This window comes from Alligator sinensis, unplaced genomic scaffold, assembly GCF_000455745.1.
Source record: "Alligator sinensis unplaced genomic scaffold, ASM45574v1 scaffold161_1, whole genome shotgun sequence".
Classification (NCBI taxonomy): domain Eukaryota; kingdom Metazoa; phylum Chordata; order Crocodylia; family Alligatoridae; genus Alligator; species Alligator sinensis.
The window spans coordinates 1,512,003-1,534,648 of NW_005841974.1; the positions used below are offsets into that span (position 1 = coordinate 1,512,003).

Below are 22,646 nucleotides of genomic sequence, written 5' to 3' on the forward strand. Positions count from 1 at the left end.
GGGCAAGAGGAGTTTCTTGCCGGAGTCAGGGTGAGGGGGCGCGTTTCTGGACGGCGGCAAGGCCGGGACCTGGGAAGCATCACCAACAGGAGCTGTCAGAGACCGCTCGAGGCCTGAGCTATGAATGGAAGGAAACGTCGCTTTCCCGCCAAAGTCACGTGACTGCGTGGGCCCTCTAGCACGGCCTGCAGTCAAAAAGGACATGCCAAGCAGAAAGAGGGGACTTGACGGCGGGTGTGTCTACACGAGAAATGAATGCAAAGGAATAAACTGCAGAGCAGGATGTCTGCTGCTCCCAGGTGCAGCATCTCCACGCAGGCCGGGGGAGCAGCGGTTTGAACCAGGGCAGAGCAGGCCCCTAGCTGGCTGCTGGGCGCCTGCACTCTGTCTACACGGGCGTTTTGGCACAGTAAAATACTCTGCAGTAAAATAGTACTGTTGGTAACAGCACTATCTTCCTGCAGGGTTAATAAGTTCACTGCACCCTAATACCAGCACCCATGTAGACATTGACTCTTTACTGCAGAGCTAATTAGTCTGTTCTGCAGCAAAGCGCATGTGTAGATGCACCCAAGGAGAGTTAGTGGAGACAGGGTGCCCCTTTGAGCTGAGTGCTGCTCAAATGCATGGCCCCGGCCCCAAAGAGTTTACAGCTTGTGGTCGTTAGCCTACAATTAAGTGCGCCAGTGTGGACATGCAAAGCCCTACTTAAACTGGATTGCAGCATGGAGGCTAAACTGACCAGGTACAACAAGTTCATGTAACGTTAAAGCAGGAGGAGTGGAGACAGGGACAGTCCTGACAAACATGTGAGGCTGCCTAATCTAACAACATGCACAACTTCTTAATATAGTAAGGGAGGCTTTCATAGGGCCTACCTTTTGCTTTCCTTAACTTATTTTTTTTTTCCTGTTTGTGATTGGTCAAGTATGTGTCATGGTTTTGATTCTGTTCTGCTATTGGCTGAGAGCAAAAAGACACCCTATGCAGGCAGGCAGACCAGTGACTGACAGGTTCTCTGTGACTGTTCTGGTCAGTAAAGCTCGACTGCTTGAACGTTTAGGTAAAGTGGAGGCAGCAGCCACAAATCCAGGATATCAGTGTCAACAAATAATTAAGAAAATATGTTATTTGTGCACTTTGCTATTTCTCAGATGCAGCATATTTATTCAGGCCACTCGGCTCGTAGATTCAGTTCCCTGTTTTGTCACTCACCTGCTATAACCTTAGGCAGTCACTTAATCTCTCAGCGCCTGTCTCCTTTCCCAACTATTAAAGCTATTTAGACTGTACATCCTTTAGAACAGGAAGACTGTCTTATGGTATGTGTATAGCACTGATCTAATTTGGGGGCATTTAAATATAATAAAAAATTATGTAGATGCACCCATTTTCCACCTTTCACCTAAACCAAGGGTTTCTAAACCCTAAACCACCTTTCTCCTAGGGTTTCCACCTTTCTCTTAAACAAAAACCAAGCTCTGCCTTTGTGTCTACTGCCAAGCTTTGCATCTCAAAATGGGCACATCTACGGGTTCATTAATGTGTTTTAGGTAGTGCGCATTAAATCTAGTATCTCTATTGTGAGGTACTAGAAAAATGTGCATTAGCTACAGAGCAGTTTTTTCCATGACGCTTAAATGTGGATTAAAATAGGCTAATGTGCATTAAAGCGCACTTGTAGTGAAAGTAATACTGCTTCAAGATTAACACTAAGAGTTTTATCTCAATGGTCAAGGATGCTTCCAGGCATTCTTCTTCAGGCCTGCTCGCTCTTTCATGCTACCTGTCTCTCTCTCGCATTTTCTAACAATCCAGGGAAAGATCTAAAATTATTGCTGATAAAATTTGCAGATGGCAGTAAAAAAGAAGTCCAAATGTATCTTCTTACTGTAAGAATGACAATAACAAATGAACAACAAATGAAAACCTTGCAAAAAAAAAACATTAAAAGTCACAATATATTCATATGCATACGTTGCTAAACAGCTTCATTGTTCCCGATAGTCCTCATATTCTGACTGTGGTTAGCACAGATGGAATCCTCCTTCTTTGGAGCCTTTGGATGGATCTAACAGGCTTGTGTTATTTCTCCTTCCCAGCAGGCACTTTGAGCAGGACGTATAGTGCTGTAGCTGAGAGAAAAGCCATCCAAATTTCCCCTCAATCTTCTTCAGTTCTTCCTTCACAGTCCGTAGTATAGTAATAATGAGGCATTTAAGATTCCATAATTTCCACAGCAATGTTGTGATGTCACAAATGTCCTTTGATGTTGCAGGATTATGACTTCACTGCAGGTTCAAACAGAAGGCATAGCCAGGCAAACCTTTGTTCAAACACGTCTTCCCAATAGAGGTGTGGGAGGAGTCCAATTCTAGGAGTGACTGAAAGCTAATGGCATTTCATTACGGCTATTACATCTTAATAGAATCATATAAGTCTTCTTTCTTGCTGAACAAGAAAAAAACCCGAAATTTAACTCGGCAATACTATGTTCATATTCTGTAAGAGTTGAAATGTTTGAGGGGTTCATATCTTGGTTTTGGTCCTCATATAATCCTTGTCTGTGATTCCCTCAGAACTGTTCTGAAAAGTACTTGGTAGTAGAAGAATACTGAACAGTATATATGGCAAGTGTCCTGCTAAGAAGAATAATGTGACATGATTATTTGCTTTGACACGAAGCTTCAATTCTGACCTGGTTGGATAACTCCTTTTTTTGGACAAGAAGGCCTGACTGACCATTGCCCATAGCCGAACTTAAAAAAAAAAAGTAACATTTCCTAGAATAGATGCATCTGTTCTTTCAGACGCAAGGAAACTCGCATCTCATTTACCTGGCATGTGAGGAATTGGAGTCAGACAAAATAAATGAATAAGAACATGAATAAATGAGAATGAGACTATTTGAACTCCATTTGAAAGAAATTTCTGTTTGAAATGCGCTGAAATATTTTACGTTCTGGCACGGCCTTTTTTTTCCCTTGTGAGTGATTCATGCTCAACTAAAGATGAGGATGATGTTATTTAAGGATCTCATTTCGCTCAGATTCAGGAGGGTGATATTAAATTGCAATGCAGACAGTGTAGTATGAAAAATCCTGCCACTGTGTGACTTTGTGATACAGACAAAGCCAAAGTATATGATACTTCTATGTAAGATGTGAGGGGGGGGGAAAAGCTAATCAGATCACAAAGATAAAAGAGAGGACAATATTTTTTTGGGAAAAAATATCCATGTATATGATGGCAAGCCATTTGAATAGTAACACCTTCCACAAGACAAGGCTCAAATATAATAGTGAGGAAAGGACTATTACAGAGGTTACAGACTTCTACAATAACAATCTTTTGAGTATTAGTGCAACAAAATAAATTAGAATAGAGAATGAAATTTAAATTATTTTCTGTGACTACAGAATCTAAAATGAGCCAAAGCAGAGTGGGGACTATGCAAAGTTGCTGTAGCACTGAGAATGATTTGTGGTTGTATAAGACTATCCTATGAACCTGAAGTAAAAATGCTTCATCTAGAATCTCCCTGTTCTTATGATGCCCCTGACAGCTTTGGGATTCTGTGAGATGACTTGCATAATGCAGGCTCTTGGTTTGTCTAAATGAGTTTTCAACCTATGTTGCTTGTGCTGATAATGTAGAAACTATCTTGCAGCATCAGCCTGCTTTTTCAGAGGATAATTTTCAGCTAGCTCGTGTTTTATGAATGCTGAAATTCAATGAAAAACATAATGCAGATGGTAGAGAAAAATGGACCCGATGTAGGTAAACTCAGCACCACAGGATGTTGTTGACTCTTTGATGGCACATCAGACAAAGCTTTTGCTTCTTCAGAGACTTTCCAAAGGGCGTCCATAAGGATTGTGGCATAGTAATGCAAACATCTGGCCCCAAACCAGGGAAGCATTGTCATCTCTATGAAAATGTAAAAGATTATACTGACAAAAAACAGAAAAACCAGATCACCTGGGCAACACTATTTAGTGATGTATGAGAGCAGAGAAAAGTTGACTAAAGTATCTGTAAACAGAGACTGGTCCCAGCAGACTGAATGTTTTACAAAATGCAAAAGCAAGCTAACTGTGCCTGCTGTACCACTGATGCTAATGGGAGAATCTTTCTGGCAAGTGGAGGAGCAGGAAGTAGTGGAGCTTCACAAGAGGGTTTGAAAGCACCCTTCTAACTGTCAGTGTCCTTCCAACCTGGATCTTTTTCTCTCTTGACCTTTGGACAGAAAAATTGATGCAAAGGGAGAAAAAAAAAGAAGAGCTGCAGAAAGAGGAGCAGATACCAACATTCAAACCCTGCCTTAGTTCAGCCTACCAGAAGAGAAGGTGAAGAATCCAACTGAACCAAAAACCTTTCACTTGCAGACTGATAAACAGGAAAATTTCAAATTACAGAACAGGGAGAAACAGATCAAAGGCATGAAAGACCAAACAGAGACATCCTGTTTTAAAGTTGGTCTAAACACTGTGGTACATTAGAATTCGTAGTGTCAAAGAAGGAAAGCAAGTTGTTACTAGTTCCTAAAGGCTTTGAGCTGGCAAGAGGAAAGGGAGCAAAAGAAAATCAAGAATTTGAAAAAGAACAGTTGAGTTGGAAGCTGAAAACCTTTTTTTTTTAAAAAAACATGTCAGCAGGTATTCACCTGCTGGCATGGGGTTTTTTTTGAAGATAGGGAAGATAAAAGTTGAGCCTGGGGAGATAGAAGTTGCCATGTTAGGACAGGAAATGGGGAAGAAGGAAAAATCCATTCACGAATGTAGCAGCAATCAACCATTGGTGATGCCAGGTTTTCCTGACAGACAAATTTTACTTTTGATAAGTACTTGGGTGCAGAGGCAGTTAGTTAAGGACTCTTTTCCCCCTTGGGATTATTTATTCTATTTTATACTTTGAACTATTTCATACCTGCCTCTCTTGTTTTAGACTGAGCAGTTTGACAACTAATTGAGGAAAAATAGCTAGGATTTGGTCTCCCCAGATGGTAACATCTACATATATTAATCTTAAACATTGAGTAGATTATGATATTGCATGCGCACACACATGCATGTGTGCACACACACACTTATATATGTATACACCCTACGTGACTGTGACATAGATGATTACATGGTCAGGTGGTTGGCAAATTGGCTTTGGGGTCTCACCCAGAGAGTGGTGGTGGATGGGTTAGTATCAACCTCGAAAGATGTGGGCAATGGAGTCCCACAAGGCGCGGTCCTTGGACCGGTGCTGTTCAATGTCTTCATCAGTGGCTTGGATGAGGGCATAGAAAGCATTCTGTCCAAATTCGCAGGTGATACCAAATTATGGGGTAAAATTAACACACCAGGCAGTAGGGAACAAATCCAGGCGCATCTGGACAGGTTGGAGAAGTGGGCAGAACAGAATAGGATTCAGTTCAATAAGGAGAAATGCAAGGTGTTGCACCTAGGGAGAAGGAATCACTAGCACACTTACAGGCTGGGGGAGGACCTTCTCAGCAGCACAGCAGTGGAAAGGGATCTTGGAGTCATAGTTGACTCCAAGATGAACATGAGTTGTCTATGTGACAAAGTGATCAGTAAAGCTAACCGTACTTTATTATGCATTAGCAGGTGCATAACAAACAGGTCCAAGGAGATGATACTTCACCTTTATGTGGCACTGGTCAGGCTGCAGTTGGAGTACTGCGTCCAGTTTTGGGCGCTGCACTTCAGGAGGGATGTGGACAACCTCGAGATGGTTCAGAGGAGGGCCACTCGTACGGTTAGGGGCCTGCAGGCAAAGCCCTACGAGGAGAGATTGAGGGCCCTGCATCTCTTCAGCCTCCGCAAGAGAAGGTTGAGAGGTGATCTTGTGGCTGCCTACAAATTCATTGGGGGGGACAGCAAGGAATAGGAGATGCTCTGTTTACCAGGGCACCCCTTGGAATAACTAGGAACAATGGCCACAAACTGATGGAGAACAGATTTAGGTTAGATATCAGGAAGAACTTCTTTTACAGTAAGGGTTGCCAAAATGTGGCATGACTTCCAAGGGAGGTGGTGCTCTCCACTGCCTTGGGGGTCTTTAAGAGGAGGCTAGACATACACCTGGTTGGGGTCATTTGACCCCAGTGCTCTTTCCTGCCCAGGGCAGGGGGTCGGACTTGATCTACTAAGGTCCCTTCCGACCCAAACATCTATGAATCTTTATATATAGTTTGTGTGCAATATCAAACTCTATATATGTCGGCATTACCACAGTGTGTTTGTGTATATATGTATATGTATGTGTGTGTGTGTATATATATAATTAATCTACTGTGGTAATGCCAACATTTTTATCTTAAAGCTATTTGGAATTGCATCCTAAGAAAGTGTTTCACAGAAAATAATTATTTCTGATTATCTAGTAATAATGTGTAATTTGATATATTTTTTAATCCCATACACAGGGTTTTCATAAAGTCCTTGTGCACTTTTAAACTTAACTGAACTCAGGAAAAATGCTTAATGAATTGCAGTGGGAGCTAAAAACTGGGAGTGCTGTACCACTGTGGGTTAGGGAATGGGACAGGGTTGACACTTGGCCTACCTGCAGCAGCTTTCAGGACCAGGACCCACTTAAACGGTACATGAGGGTAGCCCACCCACCCTAATTATTAACCCACTGATTAGAAGGCAGAGTTCATTTGCTTGTTTCCTGCTCAAATGATTATTAAACTCAGTAGCTGTAGGGTAGAAGTGGTGAGAAGAAAATGGACACATGAAAATCCCAAAAGGAACTGAGATGTGATGTATTACTGAAGATACTCAGCAGTCAGAAAAGCCTCATTGGTTGTTAATCAATTCCATTCCTTAGCGAGGTCTGTAACCCAGTTATCTGTTGGACTGGCCGGCTGCAAGAGTAATATCATGTGACAATCTTGCTTAGACTCACCTGCTGTTAACCACTGACCTTCAAGACTAGAATTTTGTGGGTTGTAAAACTGATCTGTGGTTGGAAGTTATATGGTCTCTGGTTACATCTGTACTTATGTTACAGGGCCAGGAAAGGGGCAGTTCCATATTCAGACTAGACAAGATTGCATGAATTTCCAAAGGGAAAAAGAAGAAGCTGATACTGCTCTTTTTCCCAGCAACCATCTCCCCTGTTCAATTTCTCTGCAGAGAGTGTTTGAACATGATGTAACCAAACTGGCACTGAGACAGTGAGAGGTTTGCTGGGACTGTTGAAAATGATGGAAGATTCTGGTCTGCAATGAGCAGAAGCTAAGTTTTGCTCTGTGTTTTAGCTGAAGATACTCAGCAGTGAGCAAGTTCCATACAGTTTTAGTTGAGCTAGGCTGTTTCCAGAAAGCCTGCCGATTCTTAAGTATGGGAAATCCTGTTGGCCAAGAATTTTTTCTTATTCCTTCAATGACCAAATGTTTTCAGTCAAAACAAATGTTAGGTGTAAAATATAATAAAAGGAAAGGCATTCACAGAATTAATTTTTTTTCAGGCATTGTTTTAAAGCATTTGCTGTTCTGTTCCAAGTAGAATTCCCCTGGTGTCAACATTTGTTCCCTAGCATAGCTGTTATTCTGCCAGACAGAGAATTTGCCAGCTTTTGTTTGGCTGGAAGAGCACAGCCTTTAAAAATTATTTGGTTTGTTGCCATGATTATTGGGAGCACATTGCAGAAAATATTAAAAACTTTACTAATCCATGAGGATTCATCTGTTGTATGTGCTCAGGTTTGAAAGGTGAATGGTTGCAGGGGAAATCAGATGGCATAGTTGTGCATTTAACTTTTGATTAGCTGATAACTCTGCTGGTGTGCAAGAACTTCAGCATTCATTGTGCCAATTCAGTTTGGATACACATCACAAACTTAGATTTTATTTATTTGATTTCTAAAATATCAAGAAAATATTCATCCAAGGGCCCTTGGCCCTTTGTTATCACTTGGAAGCCTATCTTACATTTTTTTTTTTTTAAATAGGACCGGTGGTCTTAAAATAAGCAGTTTACCCAAAAGGCTTCTGTTTGCAGACCTCAGATGGAACTGTCTAGACCTTGATTCCCCCTGCCCCCCCTTGGTTCAGTCTTTATAGTTGCTCTTTTGGCTGAAACTTTGGGAGAGCAAATGGATACAAATGGGGTAAATGTGTACGGGAATTACTGAGAAGTTTCAGAATCTCAAAAGTTTGGTTCTAAGGACAAGTCTAATCTGGAGGGTAGTGGTGGTACTCTCCACTTTCCTCTGACTTAATTATCTGTCCCTAGTAAAGATTTTATTTTGGTGTACAGAACCAAGCACTGAGGTGATACCCATGGTCACTTTGGTTCCAAAGCTGTTTGCACCATTTGGAAATTTTTCGAAGTATGTGGCATCAACCCTAGATATAATACATTTCAGTAATCAAGCCTGGGATGCACACATCATCACGCCTAGGCCTGTACCTGACAGGTATAGTATGGTGTGTATTTGGCAGGGGTCTTCTGGCCACTTGGAGATGGAAATACATGGAGGTTTTTGTTTTGCTGCTATGACTATTTAAATATCCAATAGAGCTGAGGAGTCTAAAAGGACTTCAGTAATATAAAGGCAGTGAGGTAAGTTCTTCAAAATGCTTTGTCTTCCTAAAAGCTCGTCCTCTGTTCTGTTTGGGCTCAGCTTAGCCCAGGTGCTGGTTTAGCTGGGAGAAGGTACTATTTACTTTTGATATAAAGGAGATGCAGAGTTGAGCAGTGTCCAGGTACTGCTGGCATTTCAGTGCATACTGTCTCAAAAGAGCTTCAGGAAACTTCATACATGTTGAATAACAGAAATTAGAAGAACATAGGACTGGAAGGGGACTCCTGGGCCATCTAGTTCAGTTCTGTGTTTGTAGGGAATCATTTACCCAAGGGAATCTCTATATTTACTTCTTTAGATCCTTACAATTGCAAGGCACAATACTGAAAGCAATAAGAACACAGTATACCATGCAGCAAGTAAAAGCAAGGGGGAGACGGGCCTTGGTAATGCCCTGTTATTGAAATGCCCTGGAATTGAAATAACAGAGACGTAATTGGTAATATATACTTAGGGAAGCCTAGTAACAGGACAGTGTTCCATAGAACAAAGGGAGTCAAAACCCACCATAAAACCTTGCTAAGCTTTGACCTAGGGTCAAAATTCCCTCCTGACCCTAAATTTGACATGATCCTGAGCAGAAGAGCAAGACTCTCGAGCCAGTAACCTCTGCGTTTTCTAAGTATCCACAGGATCATTGGGTACATCTCAGTCCAAGTCCCAACCTTAGCCATGGCCAGCATCCCAGTCCTTCAGAGGAAGATAGCTCCCCAGCTCCCCTTCTGCCACCCTGTGGTCAATGAGGAGGGCTGAACCTGGTAGATTCTACAGGCAAGACCTCAAGGAAAAATATCCACTACAACTCTTTAGGCTCATTTGGTCTGAGAGAAATGACCTAAAGGGGTGCTCAAACTCCAGCCTGCAGGCCAAATGTGGCCTGCAGAGCCATAGCATCTAGCCCACAAGGATTCCCACAAGTCAGGACATTTTGGCAGCAAGAGAGCAGTAGAAGCTCCAGATGGGGAGATCAAGTCCTGCCTGGGCCATTTCCAAAAAGCAGAATCAAGGCCACGCCCACACCATACCCATCTGGATCAGCCTGGCCTGATCCCTGTCCATTCTCCCCAACCCCACCTCCACCCCATGCTTGGGAATTGGAGCTGGGTCATTCCCTACCTCCTCCCCTGTGCATCTGGATGGGGACTGCACCGCTTTCCCTCCCCCTCCCTCTCCTCTCACCATGTCGGGATCGGACTGAGCTGTGCTGCCACCCCTGCCCCCCCAATTAGGGCCAGGCTGCTTCCCACCCCGCCATTTCCCTGCACCCAGATTGGGCCTATGCTGCCCTTGCACATCCAAATCAATGTAGGGTCAGGCCACTCCCCGTCCCCTTGGATGGCCAGATTGGGGTTGAGTTGCTCACTCCCCATCCCTACCCCTTACAATCAGAGCATGCTCCTGCTGTGCCAGCTTCATGTGAGCCAGATCTGGCTTGCAGATGGACCTGGCACTGCCCGTTCAGCCTGCAGAGTGAAAAGGTTGGGTACCACTGACTTAAACTATTTCAAGATGTTTCTGTACACTTCTGCAAGTAGTCTAAGGATATCTATCCACATAAAGTCCTACAAAAATGCTGGTAGGATAAGTATAGATACAATTTCTTTGTTTTTTTGGCCAGCCACTACTACAACCCCAAGTGTTGTGGCTGTACTATACCTTGGCCTGAAGTCATGATTCTGACAACTGGTAATGGAGACTTTTGACTGGTTCCTATATTAGCTTGTATAAAAGAAGGTTAAACATGAAACAACAGCTTGCAAGCTCTCTTAGTATCCATAGTTGATTCTCAGTAGTGGTTGGATTCCCCTGTTCCAGAAGGTGTTGACAGTTTCTGAAGTCCCAGGTGTTCTCTGCTCATTTGAGGTACAGGACAATGGGGTTCTCTCAGAAGTGGTGATCATAGCTGCTCTTAATGCCTTTCTGATTATAGCCCATTTGAATAGGCTGAGAATATAATTGATTTCTGAGATAAGATCTACAGTAAATTCACTCAAGTGCAGTATGTTGACTAGTTTCCCCCAGGTAATATGGTTCAGGGGCAGCAGAGGGCTAACCAGTCACTTCCCCACAGCACTGTAAATGCTGACATTTTGGCCTACAATTGCCTGATTTTTAAAGCCTTATTGTTCTGTTCGTGCTTTTTACCTTCCAGGTTCATAGCCAAGAATATCATGAGGTTGCAGCGCCTGGGCATAACCCATGTGCTGAATGCAGCAGAGGGAAAGTCCTTTATGCATGTGAACACTAACGCAGAGTTCTACGAGGGCACAGGCATTACCTACCATGGTATTAAAGCTAACGACACCCAAGAGTTTAACCTCAGTCGGTATTTTGAAGAGGCAGCTGACTTTATTGAAAAAGCTCTGTCCCACAAGGATGGTAAGACATCTCTAAGGATTTCTCTGCCTTGTTTTCTAGCCAGCACATGAATGTTTGGAACAATAATTTTTATTTTTTATTTTGGTCAGAATTTCAGTGGAAAAAGAAAGCCAGGCATTCAGGGCTTAGACATGTTAGTGAGAGGTTGAGGGCCCTTGAGCAGGCAATGAATAATCTTAAACTACTCTCTGAACCTCTTCAGGGTGACAATCCTACAAGGTCAGAGTGTATAGGGCCCTGTTTGCTTCTTGTTACCTGATTATTTCTTTTACTTCATATTTTTTCACAGATTCAAAATTGCTTTCTCATCCCATATCTAGACATTTGAAGAGGAAAAGCTCCAAGGGTACATCCTCACAAGTGTGTACATGTGGTTTGTGGCACCTCAAAGCGGTTTGAGGCACTGCAAACTGCACGCGATACATGTGCACTGGTTTGCTGTGCTGCAAATTAGCAGCATGGCAGGATTTTTTGACACCAGGAAATTCTGGTGTCAAAATGCGCCACTGAAAAAGTGGCATGGTGCATGCAGCAGGAAACTGTGTGCTGCAGGACATGAGCCTGGCTGGCCAAAGCCATGTTCTGGCTACTGGCCAGGCTCCGAGCAGCTGGCTCAGCGCCACCGCAGCCCTGGGATTCCCCCATAACCCCAGTGAAGGCTGCCTGGGGCCAGCACAGGTGCCGGCCTCAACCTCCCCTCCCCGACTTAGGTCTATTTGCCACATGCCGCAACAGGCATGCAGGGGCATGTCTGGGGATAAATAGTGGCACAAATGTATGCCACCACTATTTGTCCCATGGGAAATGCGGGCCCCTGAATATGTGCGCCCATGGGGACGCGCCTCGAGTTCAGGCAGATCTGCTTAGGGAATATTTTTTTCTCATGGTTTTTTGAAAATGGAGAAAGGGAAGGATTGGGCCGACAACCTGTTGTATCTGGTGCATTCCAAAAGTAAAACTTAACTCTTCATAGCTTTGTGAGCCATAAAACCAGTTCTGCACTGGCAGGGAGGGTAGGCTACTAGATCCAGGCTGATGGAATTAACCACAGCAGAAGCACAGAAATCCTGCCTCTTCTGCACAGTTTTACTCACAAAGAGCACTTTTACATGTGCTCTGGGGGGTGAGGTGTAGCAGCTCTCTAATTACAGCAGCTCCAAGAGCCACTGTAATTAAAGTGCCACAGCATCTCATGTATTAGTGTCCCCGTACTTTAAAATGGCAGCTGGGGCGCTTGAACTAAAACTTCTTTGAGCTTCGGTTCAAGCATCCCCACTGCCATTTTTAAGCACAGGGATGCTGATACATGAGATGCAGGAGGCTGCTGGAGCACAGTAATTGCCACACTCCAGCAGACTTGATTAATTGAGTCTGCTCCAATGTGCTGGAATTCCAGCCTCCATGCTCATGTATAGGCACCCAAAGATGCATATAAATCACAGAATCACTCAGAATTTGCAGTTACTTGCCAGTTCCAGGAATGGAATCCAGTCTTGGACTTTTTTTCCCTATTCCTGACCCATGCCTCTCATCATTATGGCAAACAGATAGTAGACTTCCAGCTAGGTTAAAGATCAGACCCACTTTTTAATCTACATTTCAAAACTCAATTTGCATGGTTTGATAGGGAGTTTAATTGTTTCGCTCTTTTTTTTGCTTCTTTCCGTATAGTGACTGCTCATCATTTTGGTATTTCGGGGAAAGTTAGGATGGCACCCATAGTGGCACTGTATTCCAGTAATAAATGTTTTAGAATGAACCAGGGAGATCAGTTATACAGCCTGACACTCTTCCCAGCTTTGCTGGAAGGCCTTGGTGAGCCATAGTTGTTATTCCTAATTTGTCCTAGAAAAGAATTACTCATACCAGTGAAGTGGCAAGTGAAAAATTATCTTCTTCTGCAACTTTATTTTCTCCTCCAGGGTTGCAAGGTGTTCTGGTGAGGAGCTCAATATAGGCAGGGTTGGCTTACAGAAGGAAGCCCATACTCTTAATTGCAGGAGAGTATAGATGAACTCTTGAAAAAAACTGTGAAGTCTATGACTAAGGAACATTTGGAAAATGGAGATGAACACACATGAGGGGCAAATTCAGGAACATTTTAGATCTTGTTAAATGTATAACTGTATGTTCTTAGGAAAATATTAGGCAAGAATTTGTTTGTTCTGGAGGGGAAAGGGGCTCCTCACCTGGCTTAGGAGTTTCCTTTCAGTATTTTAGTGGCCCAAAAGGAATAATTTTTCCCTTTTGGAACTTGCAGCAAACCAGATTATTTTATGAAATGTGTGCAAGGGACTCATCTGTCCTTTTTCTCAGTAAGGGATTTGCTGCGGAGAGTTGGCTGGGGCTAGCATTCCCCCCTGCTCCCATCTAGGAAAAGATTTTGTCTCTGCAAAGAAGGTCAGTGAAAAGCCAGCTGGAAGTGACCCAACTCGGGCAGAATTCCTGAGAGAGATGATGTGGATGGCATTTCATTTTATTATTGGTTATTTATTTTGGCACATTCTTCATAAGGAGCACGAGTGAGTGGCGAGGAGCAGGAGGACAGCAGTGTGGTCAGATGCATCAGTCATCTAACCACATTTTATTAGCCCTTGGCTAACAGAGCTAGTTGTTGCTTGCCTTCACAGATACATAGTCAATGCTTTGATATGCATCTGGTACACTAGATGTATGTCTTGTGGGAAGTCTCTTAAGAATAAAAGAGCTGAAGTTCTAATGTGACCTCATAAATGCAGGACAGCACTGCCTGGTTAAGGTGTAACAATGAAGTAGGCATAAGAAGTGCCAGGATTTCAACATAAAGGATGTGGGTTGGGGTGACATGGATGCTAAGGTGCATGGCTGACAGCCTAGAAGTTACAAGTTTAAGGTCACAACATGAATCTGTGAATTCTGTTAAATACCTTGTCACAAAGACACAAGAAAGGAATATAAGGATGTGTGTCTAATTTGGTGAAAGGTGTAATATTTCCACACCAACAGCCTCCTCACTTTATGCTATACATCTGTGGTTCAGTACACTTAACACTGCACGTAGGAGGCTTGGAGTATTGTTATAGCCATGATGGTCCAGAAAATGTACAAGAGGCAAACATTGTTTTGGGTTTTTGTGGTGGTTTTTTTTGTGGGGGAGGATTGGAAATATCTTTCATTAGACCAATTGTGTAGTTGAGAGATGTTGGACAAGTTTTTCAATTTGGGTCCAAAAGCTTGTCCAGCATCTCTCCTAATTGTACAATTGATCCAATAAAAGATAATACAAAAAAGCCCTACCACTCATTAATTGTGTGTGTTCCTCCATGACTCTGGTCCTCTGTGGGGGAAGGGGCAGAAAGGTAACTATGAAGTCCTGCAGGCTGTAAGCATTACTCTAGATCTGAAAGTAGCAAATAGAAAAATTTGAATTTCTCTTCCTGTAGAAGCAAATTATATTTATTGCTCTAATTTGTGGAGACATCTGCTATATATAATTACTTGGTGACAGTTTCAGTTTCCTTGGTACCTCTTCCAGATGTGGCCATTCAAAATTTGAAGCCCTTAGATGGCTGAAGAACCAGTGTCCGTCCATCCATCCATCCATCCATCCATCCATCCAGGGTTTCTGTAGTGCCTCCCACCATAGTCTTAAATACATTCTGAATTTTTTCTGCCTTCTCCCTGTGCAGGTCGAGTCTTTGTACACTGCCGTGAGGGATACAGCCGCTCCCCAACTCTGGTCATTGCTTACCTCATGCTTCGCCAAAACATGGATGTCAAGAGTGCATTGAGTACTGTCCGGCAGAAGCGGGAGATTGGTCCTAACGATGGCTTTCTGAAACAGTTATGCCAGCTCAATGAACGACTGGTAAAGGAAGGCAAGCTGAAGCCCTAGAATATAGAGTCACAGTCTCTGAAGAGGACACTCAGGACTGCTAAGGAATGCATGTTGGATGCTTTAGATACACAAATCCAAACTGCCATGTTGGGTCATTCTGTGTGAGGGAGACAGAGTCCCCTTTCTCCCTTTGGTGAGAGTACCTCCCCACAAAGTCTTTTAAGTCTGTCTTTTAAGATGGCACAAGATTTCCTCACTCCTAGGAGCTGCTGCAATAAAGAAATGTTAGAGGAATGACTCCAGTGATGTATCATGTATCTTTGCATCAGACCCCCCACCCCCAGTATACGGTATCCCATGATATATGTCCTTTGCATTCATTTTGAATGTCATTTGTTCATGTCTCACCAATGTTGCTCAGCTCTACTAGTGTCCAAGAGCAGTAATGCCTCCTTTCACTTACAGTTGGTTGAAATACTGTATTTTCTAAAATGTGTATCTCATGCACACAGGTGCCTAGAAGTCTTGAGTGTAGGACTTTTCAGAGATAAAGTACATATGCAAATGCACTCTCTCCTATAATGAAATGTTTATAGCTTTGTGTTTGGTGTGGCCATATATAATACACTATACACAGGCCTCAAGTGTGGCAGCAAAGCCACCTGGAATCTGGTGTTAATACAAGTTCCTTTGTACATATAATTTGTATATCTGCTGTTTTATGTTTGATATTACGTAGAAACAAAGTGCTCTTGTAACTTTAAAATTCAGATAGGCATAACAAAATGTAAAGAGCAAGTCTCTTAAGGAAAGTCTTGAAAAAGAGAAGGCAAGAATGTGAACGCTGGTATGAGATAAGATTTTGAACAGAAGAAATTAAGAACACAAGCTCACTGCTCAGGAGGGCTTCAGTGAATTCCAGTCTCTCTTCTTTAACCTCTATATTAAACCTGGAAAGTTTGAGCCTGAATAAGCACACACATTGAAGGGGCACTCACAAGTACTAGCAGGTCGAATTCTGAGGTGTCCGTTGCAAGGCACAGCATAAACATGCTTCTCCTAGGTCTGCTTGCATGATTTTATTAAATGGAAACAAGCATTGTTATGCGTTGTGTGAACCTGGCAAATGTTTACTTTAATTTCTTCTTTAAAGTAGGCGATATGTTAGGCCTGTCTGAGGTTCTGCTGTGCTGAGGAGTCACTGCACTATCTGGAGAAGAAGCTTTTTTTTTAAAATTTATTTATGGTAAGTGCATAGCTAAGTGTGAGCACATCGTTTTGAAGCTAATGTGGTGCCATGTGTACTGATGACCCACCAGAGCAAATCCAGAGCTGTTGTTAATCCTAACAGAACCTTAAGATGTTTGTACAACCGTGTTCAGCTTTGTGCTTTTGTAAATTTAATGGGTAACACTATAACAACCCTTGTATTATTTATGCACACCATACCCAGCACTGGCTTTATCATTTGTTTTTCTTTACTCAGATGGTTGAGTCATAAAATGATCCTTTTTTCTTAGTACCATGTTGGATTTCAAGGAAATGTAGACTGGGTCATTTTTAGGATTGGAAAGAATCTTACTCCTGATGTGTTCCTAGCCAGGGTAGCTTTTGCCAGATCAAACCCACAGTCCATCGTAATTCCATAGGTTGCATCCAACAATGGGTAGTTCCAGATGACTTGGCAGAAGGATAACCTTTGAATGAATATTAATAGAACAATCTGCCCATTAGTTAAGTTTCTTCTGAACTCTGTGCAGTTAGTGGTAGCATTGTTTCTTTCTTGATCACCTGAGTGTCTGGATTTGGTTGCCTGCATTGTAGTCTTGGTTATCTGAGTGCCAAAAATGCCACTTAAACACAGATAGAAGTTCTGTTCCTGGTCACGTAACCTGTGCTTAGACTGGACATGTGCAGTAAGCAACATGTTAGCCATGGACAGAGCTGGGGTATGTACACATACCCCTTATGGACATAAGTATAATCTAAAGCCTGAAAATATAGTCAGCCAAAATCCATGATTAGCAGGACTCAGCCTGAGGGGTGGGGAGCACCTTCCCATGTTAAAAGAAAGGAAAGTACACAAGATTTCTATTCTTTTTTTCCCCCAGTAACTGAGTGGCTGGGGTGCTTGCCTGAGAAGCTGGAGGACCTGAGTTCTAGGCCTCCCCTTGTCCAGAGGGGATTTAAACCTTGGTTTCTCTGACTTTCCAGAATAGCATTCTTAACACACCACTGATGAGGCATTATCCAGCCCCTCTGACATTTCTTTTGAATCTGAGTCACTGCCTCTTGCATTTTATATAGTCATTGGAAAACAAACTGCTGGAGAGTAGTTCAGAAGGAAAGCTTCTGCTTCACTGGATGCAAGGCCCAGGTTAGAACCCAGGACCCTCTCCTAGGTCAGCAGCCACCTTACCTTACTTACTTATATCTGCTTTTTAGTTCCCTGTCTTCCTTCTGGCCTCAGTTCTCCCCACATACTTCCCTCTCACGGCTGCCCAGAGAGGCAGCTTCAGAAAGAATTTGGAAGAAGGGACTGTGGCTTGGTGGACAAAACCATCGGACTTCTCTTCCTCCCTCCTGTCCCTTCCCCTGCAATCCCCATTTTGCTGCCAGTGTGTATGCTCACTCAATCTATGTACACAGGCAATGACATATGCATAGGTCATGTGACCAGCAATAGAGTTCCTACCAGTGCCTGAGTGGCATTTTTGGAACTTAGGTAACTGAAAATGCCTTAAACCAAACCAAAATGGCATATAAACAATCAAATCTTGACACTTAAAAGACCAAGAAGGGAACAGAATGCCATTTTATTAGGTTTTATTTGCCATGAGGCAGAAGGAGTTATGTCATTTATAGATTCATTCTATATATGACATGTGCAGATATTTTTCACTACCAGTATATAAATGTCTAGGGGTATGACTCCTGGCTTCAGTCATATCTTGTAGCATTGAGTTCCACAGGTGCATTTATGAACCTATTTCTTTAATTATTGATTTTATTTTCCTTGATTGCCCCTTTTTCTAATATCCTGAGATGATGTATAGGAACACCAGACTCATCTTTCCTGTATAATTTAAATTCTGTTTGGCATCCTGCAGTCTTTTTTACAGAGAATTCACTGCTGCTTATTTCTTTTGGAAAAAAAAAAAGCTTTTGTCTCTACCAACAGCAGTGTATTGCAAATGGATATCCTATATTATAGAGAAAAAATATATATACACAGTTTGATGTATTACTTATGAAGCCAGGGCTTTGACCCAATACATGAGCTAAGAAAAAGCTGCTGCTATTATTATTTATCATTATTATCCCTTAGATATTTTGATTTCACAGATAGGCTTGATTGATTTCTTTTGTTCTTTGAGGAATGACTAATAGGAGTCTGACCCAAAAAATCCAGGAAGGATCTGGAAGGTTTTGTGTAAATGAAGTTCATATGCCTGGGATCTATGTCTGTCTTTGTACAATTCTGTACTTTCATGATGAACCACCTAGAACCAGGAAGAAATATTGCTGCAGAAACTGTCAGCATATCACTAAAATGATACCACTGATATCAAGAAAGATCAAACAAATAGGAGATACTTTTCTAATAATAGGACCCTGCTTTTCCTTGCCATGGTGCAACCTCACTATCCTCCTTAGCGCTGTGGCTTCTTTACCCCAGTGTAAATGATAGCAGAATCAAGTCTTGAAGGTGTACATCTGATACCTGTGGCAAGTGAATTAACCAAACAGTATGCTCTCCAGCTTGTCAGACTAGAGTGACCATTTGTCCTATATTTGCTGGGACAGTCCTATTTTAAACACTTGTCCCAGGCATACCATCATTTTCTTCAAATTAGTGCTGCTCTCCTGCTTTCAGAAATTTCCTCACTAGAGGTGGTCCCATTTTTAGAACTGTTTTGGGATTCTGTCCCATTTTGAGATTCAAGAAATATGATCATCCTGTGTCAGGAACACCCTGTTCTTTTGGTTTATGCCCTTTAATATTACATGCTCTTCTGCAGATCGTAGCTGGTGTGCTGTCAAAAAGTGGCAGGTGGGCTGCAGGATGGGATCTGAGCCCCAAGGTTGCACAGGCGCAGTCCAGCAACCTCTGGACTCCAGTAAGGGTAGTTAGGCCAGGCCCATCTAGCCTTGGAGATGGCACCCCAGCCAGCCTGCTGCTGCTTGGCAGTGGTCCACACCAGCCCAGCTGCCTCAATGTCAAAAAGCAGCAGGTGGGCTGCAGAGTGGGATTTAAGCCCCAGGGTTGCATTCTCCCCAGACCCCAGCAGGGGTAGCTGGGCCGGGCCTGTGCAGTCTTGGGGCTCATATGCCCCCCCTCCCCAAGCTTGCCTGCTGCACTCCCAAGGCAGCCATTTCAATGGGGTGGGGGGCACATGCACTCTTCCCCTCCCTGCACAGGGAAGAGTCTCTCTGCCTCCTCCCTCCAGCAGACCTGGGGCATGACATGTCACCCTCTCAGGGAACTCTATACAAGTTCCTTAAGGCACTCTAATTTAGTGTGCCTAAATTTACTACCTGATTTAATGAGGGTTACTTTTTTGCAAGATCAGTCATTTTAAAGTGCTCTGCAGCTGTGCATGTGTGTTATGACCTGGTTGTAGAGTGCTTTTAGGGGCCAGATCACATGAAAAATGTCACTTTTGCCTGCGCCCATAGTTTTTAACCCAGTGTGCTGTTCAGTCATCTGATGTTGTATGCTTTTTAGCATAAAGATAACTGTTGGTGCCAAATCTTATAGAAAGGATAAAAATAGATTTCCTTCATCATAATAGGAAACTTACAAACTACCAAAAAGTGGGGGGGTGTCTTTTTTTCTGAAACATGTAGAGCTGCCTACTGTCATAAATATAAATGGTAAGAGACTTTAAAAAACAGAAGAGTAGGCAAATAACACTCCAGTATTAATGATTAGGCATTTTTACTTGCAGTGAAGACAGTTTAATCTGGATTTGTGTTAATATGTTTATCGCAAATTAACAGGACTGCTTTTTTGTCAGGATATAGAGATAGTACTTTGCAGAAGGGCTGATGTTCCTTCAGAAGACACATCTGTCACAGAACAAAAAAATCTGCTGTGGCAGATTCAGTACAGTGAATAAGCACTTTATTTTGCATGGCTGTGTGAGGTTTTATTTTTCTTTGACAAAAGGAGCAACATTAGCTAATAGCCACTCTGAAATGATCTGTTTCACAATAATACTCTTGTGCTTCATATAGAAATAAAAATGCTCAAGCTACTTCATACAGCACAGACAGAATGTATAGCTTAGAGAAGAGATTCTTCTAAAGGCTGTTGTTTAATTACTCACTGTCCTTAATTTTGTGAGTTTTTGCTTTGACCAGTGGCTGACATGAGAGAGAAAAGATGTTGCTTCTGACAGCAGAGGTGTTGCAGTACTTCACAGCATGTCAGTGCAACTGACTGGGGTGAGCAGATGGCTTCCTGAAATTAAAAGACAACTTGCAAAACTCTTTCAGCATTGGAAAGGTGTGGTCTGAATGCAGGACCAGTAGCCACTAGCTCTAATCCCTTTTTGAATGTTGATTCAGTATGTTGGCACTGAACAAGTCACTTTTTCTTCTGTAAAATGTTGATATTTCCCTAACAGGGCTGTCTTGAGGATTAGTTAATCTCTGTAAGGAGCTTTGAAGAAAAAAATCCCTGTATAAATTCTCAGTATTATGTAAATTTTTACTTGAAAATCTTCTGTCACATTTATTTCCCTCCAGCCAAAAGAAATTATTGTAGTAGATGTGATAGTGACCATGCATTTCAGTCATTTAAATTTGTGCAGTGAGCTGTTTTTTGAGATCAGGGATTTAATTGGTCTTGGCCAGGAGTCAGCACCCAACAGCAGAATTTTTTCCCCTTCAATTTTATGAAAAATTATTTTACTAGGGGAAAAAGCTTTATTATCAGACAGTCAGGATAATGGAATTCCATGTAGCATAGTGGAAAGGATCTATTCTAAATTAACCCTTTTACAGTGCATTCATTTTGTGGTTTTTGCCAGTGAGTAAATCTGAAAATAGTATAGGGTTGGGAAGTAACTTCCATAGGTTTATTATTGGAAATTGCTAACCTTACATGTTCCCATACTTCATACTCTTTGATGTGTTAATGACTGATACACATGGGGAACTTTTATCCTTTTGTTATGGTAATCTTTGTTTAAAAGTCTAAGATGTAACTGAAGTTGTCAATACATTCTACAAATTTAAAGCAAACAAATAAAAAATTAAACCTGCTGGAGCTAGTGTATATAAACACAACTACAATAGCCTCCGATTAAAATCCTAGCTTTCTATTTCCATTCACTGAGACCAGCAGTCATGAAGGTTTCTTATTTATTTATTTTTAACTTTTCATGCATGCTTCCACCCATCGGTATGACTTGAGTTTGAAAATGACATTAAATGTAAAGTACGCCACACTGGATACTACAGAAAAAAATTGGATTAGTTAAAAGGTTATCAGAGAGCTCATCTACACATGTGCTTTAATGACAAATAAACTATTTTACTGCACATTAAAGCATCATGTAAAAACCGTGACATTACACTAATGCGCAGTAAAATAGTCAAATGTGTGCAAAAAAAGTGCTACAGCACATTAGCGCAGCCTAATGCACATTCATTTAGTACCTCACATCAAAAGTACTAAATTTAATGCACATTAGAAAAGGTGCATTAATGCAAATGTATACGCCCCCAGAGAGAGGTATCTAAATATGTTAGTCTAAAGTCAGGCAGAAGGCAGGGTAGTTGCACCTTTATAGACTAATTACATTGGAGATGTATAGCATTTGTATCTTATAGCATAAGATGCATAGCATAAGCAGAGGATTTATTTTGTCAGATGCTGTGAAGGAAGTGCAGGAAGCAGGAGCTGCTAAACACAAAGCAGTGATTAGAATACAAATGTAGGCAAGGGAGAAGGAAAAAGGAGGGGGCACTTCTGAGAGAGGCAAGATGGGTAGGAGAGAGAAAAACAAAGTAGTTAACACACTGAGGGATACAGGATTTATAAACACTAAACTAGGTAATAGGATAAGAATCCATAGACTCAGTTTAGACCATGTTTAAAACAATCCATTCTGTGGATGATCTCTTGTCCCACAATTTCTCATTCAAGTTCATTTTTAAAGTTTTGCTGTCCAAGAATAGTCACTCTGAGGGCAGAGGTGAACTGTCTAGGAAGAGTAAAGCATTCTGCCACAGGCTTGTGTGCCTTTCTGGTACTGATGTTAGATCAGCATTTTTCATTCTTACACATAGGATGCAAACAAGTGACAGTTTTTGAACAATCTGGCCCCTGAAGGTGCTCAACAGCTGTGACTAAATACATATGCGTGGCTACAGAGGGTTTTAAAAATGGCTGTTTGTGCCAAAAATTAACCCTGGTTAAATCAGGAATTCCATTAAGGTGCTCAAAAGTAGAGCACCTTAGGGGACATGTGTTCCCTCCAGGGTTAATTTTTCATAGATTCATAGATGTAAGGTCCGAAGGGACCTTGCAGATCTTCTAGTCCAACCCCCTGCCCTGGGCTGGAGAGAAAACTGGGCTCAAATGACCCCAGCTAGGTAATCGTCAAGCCTCCTCTTAAAGACCCCCAAGGTAGGAGCCATCACCACTTCCCTTGGAAGTTGGTTCCAGATCCTAGCCACCCTGGCTGTGAAGTAGCGCCTCCTGATGTCTAGTCTAAACCTACTGTCTAACAACTTAAGGCCATTATTCCTTGTTACTCCAGGAGGCGCTCGGGGGAACAAGGTTTCTCCCATTCCCTGCTGGTTCCCCCTAGTAAGTTTATAGATG

At 42.2% G+C, this 22,646-nt stretch overlaps 1 protein-coding gene across 2 annotated transcripts; it reads left to right on the forward strand.

Moving 5' to 3' along the window:
- Window positions 1-8: 8 nt before the first annotated feature.
- DUSP3 (dual specificity phosphatase 3) lies at window positions 9-21,149 on the forward strand. 2 transcript variants are annotated; one of them, XM_006020927.3, is made up of 3 exons: window positions 9-299; window positions 10,763-10,989; window positions 14,658-21,149. In XM_006020927.3, exons 1-3 carry the CDS (start codon window positions 256-258, stop codon window positions 14,861-14,863), a joined length of 477 nt encoding a protein of 158 aa, XP_006020989.1. In that variant the 5' UTR covers window positions 9-255; the 3' UTR covers window positions 14,864-21,149. The 2 variants fall into 2 exon arrangements, with proteins under 2 accessions (XP_006020989.1, XP_006020990.2); XM_006020928.3 differs by lacking the exon at window positions 9-299 and adding an exon at window positions 346-745.
- The last annotated feature ends 1,497 nt before the right edge of the window (window positions 21,150-22,646 follow it).

What these genes read in the sequence shown, in the direction of transcription:
- DUSP3 (XM_006020928.3), top strand. Translation starts at nt 627, where the DNA reads ATGGCCCCGGCCCCAAAGAGTTTACAGCTTGTGGTCGTTAGCCTACAA. An exon ending in ATGGAGGCTAAACTGACCAG is followed by an intron (nt 746 to 10,762) that starts GTACAACAAGTT and finishes TTTACCTTCCAG; the next exon opens with GTTCATAGCCAAGAATATCA. An exon ending in AGCTCTGTCCCACAAGGATG is followed by an intron (nt 10,990 to 14,657) that starts GTAAGACATCTC and finishes CTCCCTGTGCAG; the next exon opens with GTCGAGTCTTTGTACACTGC.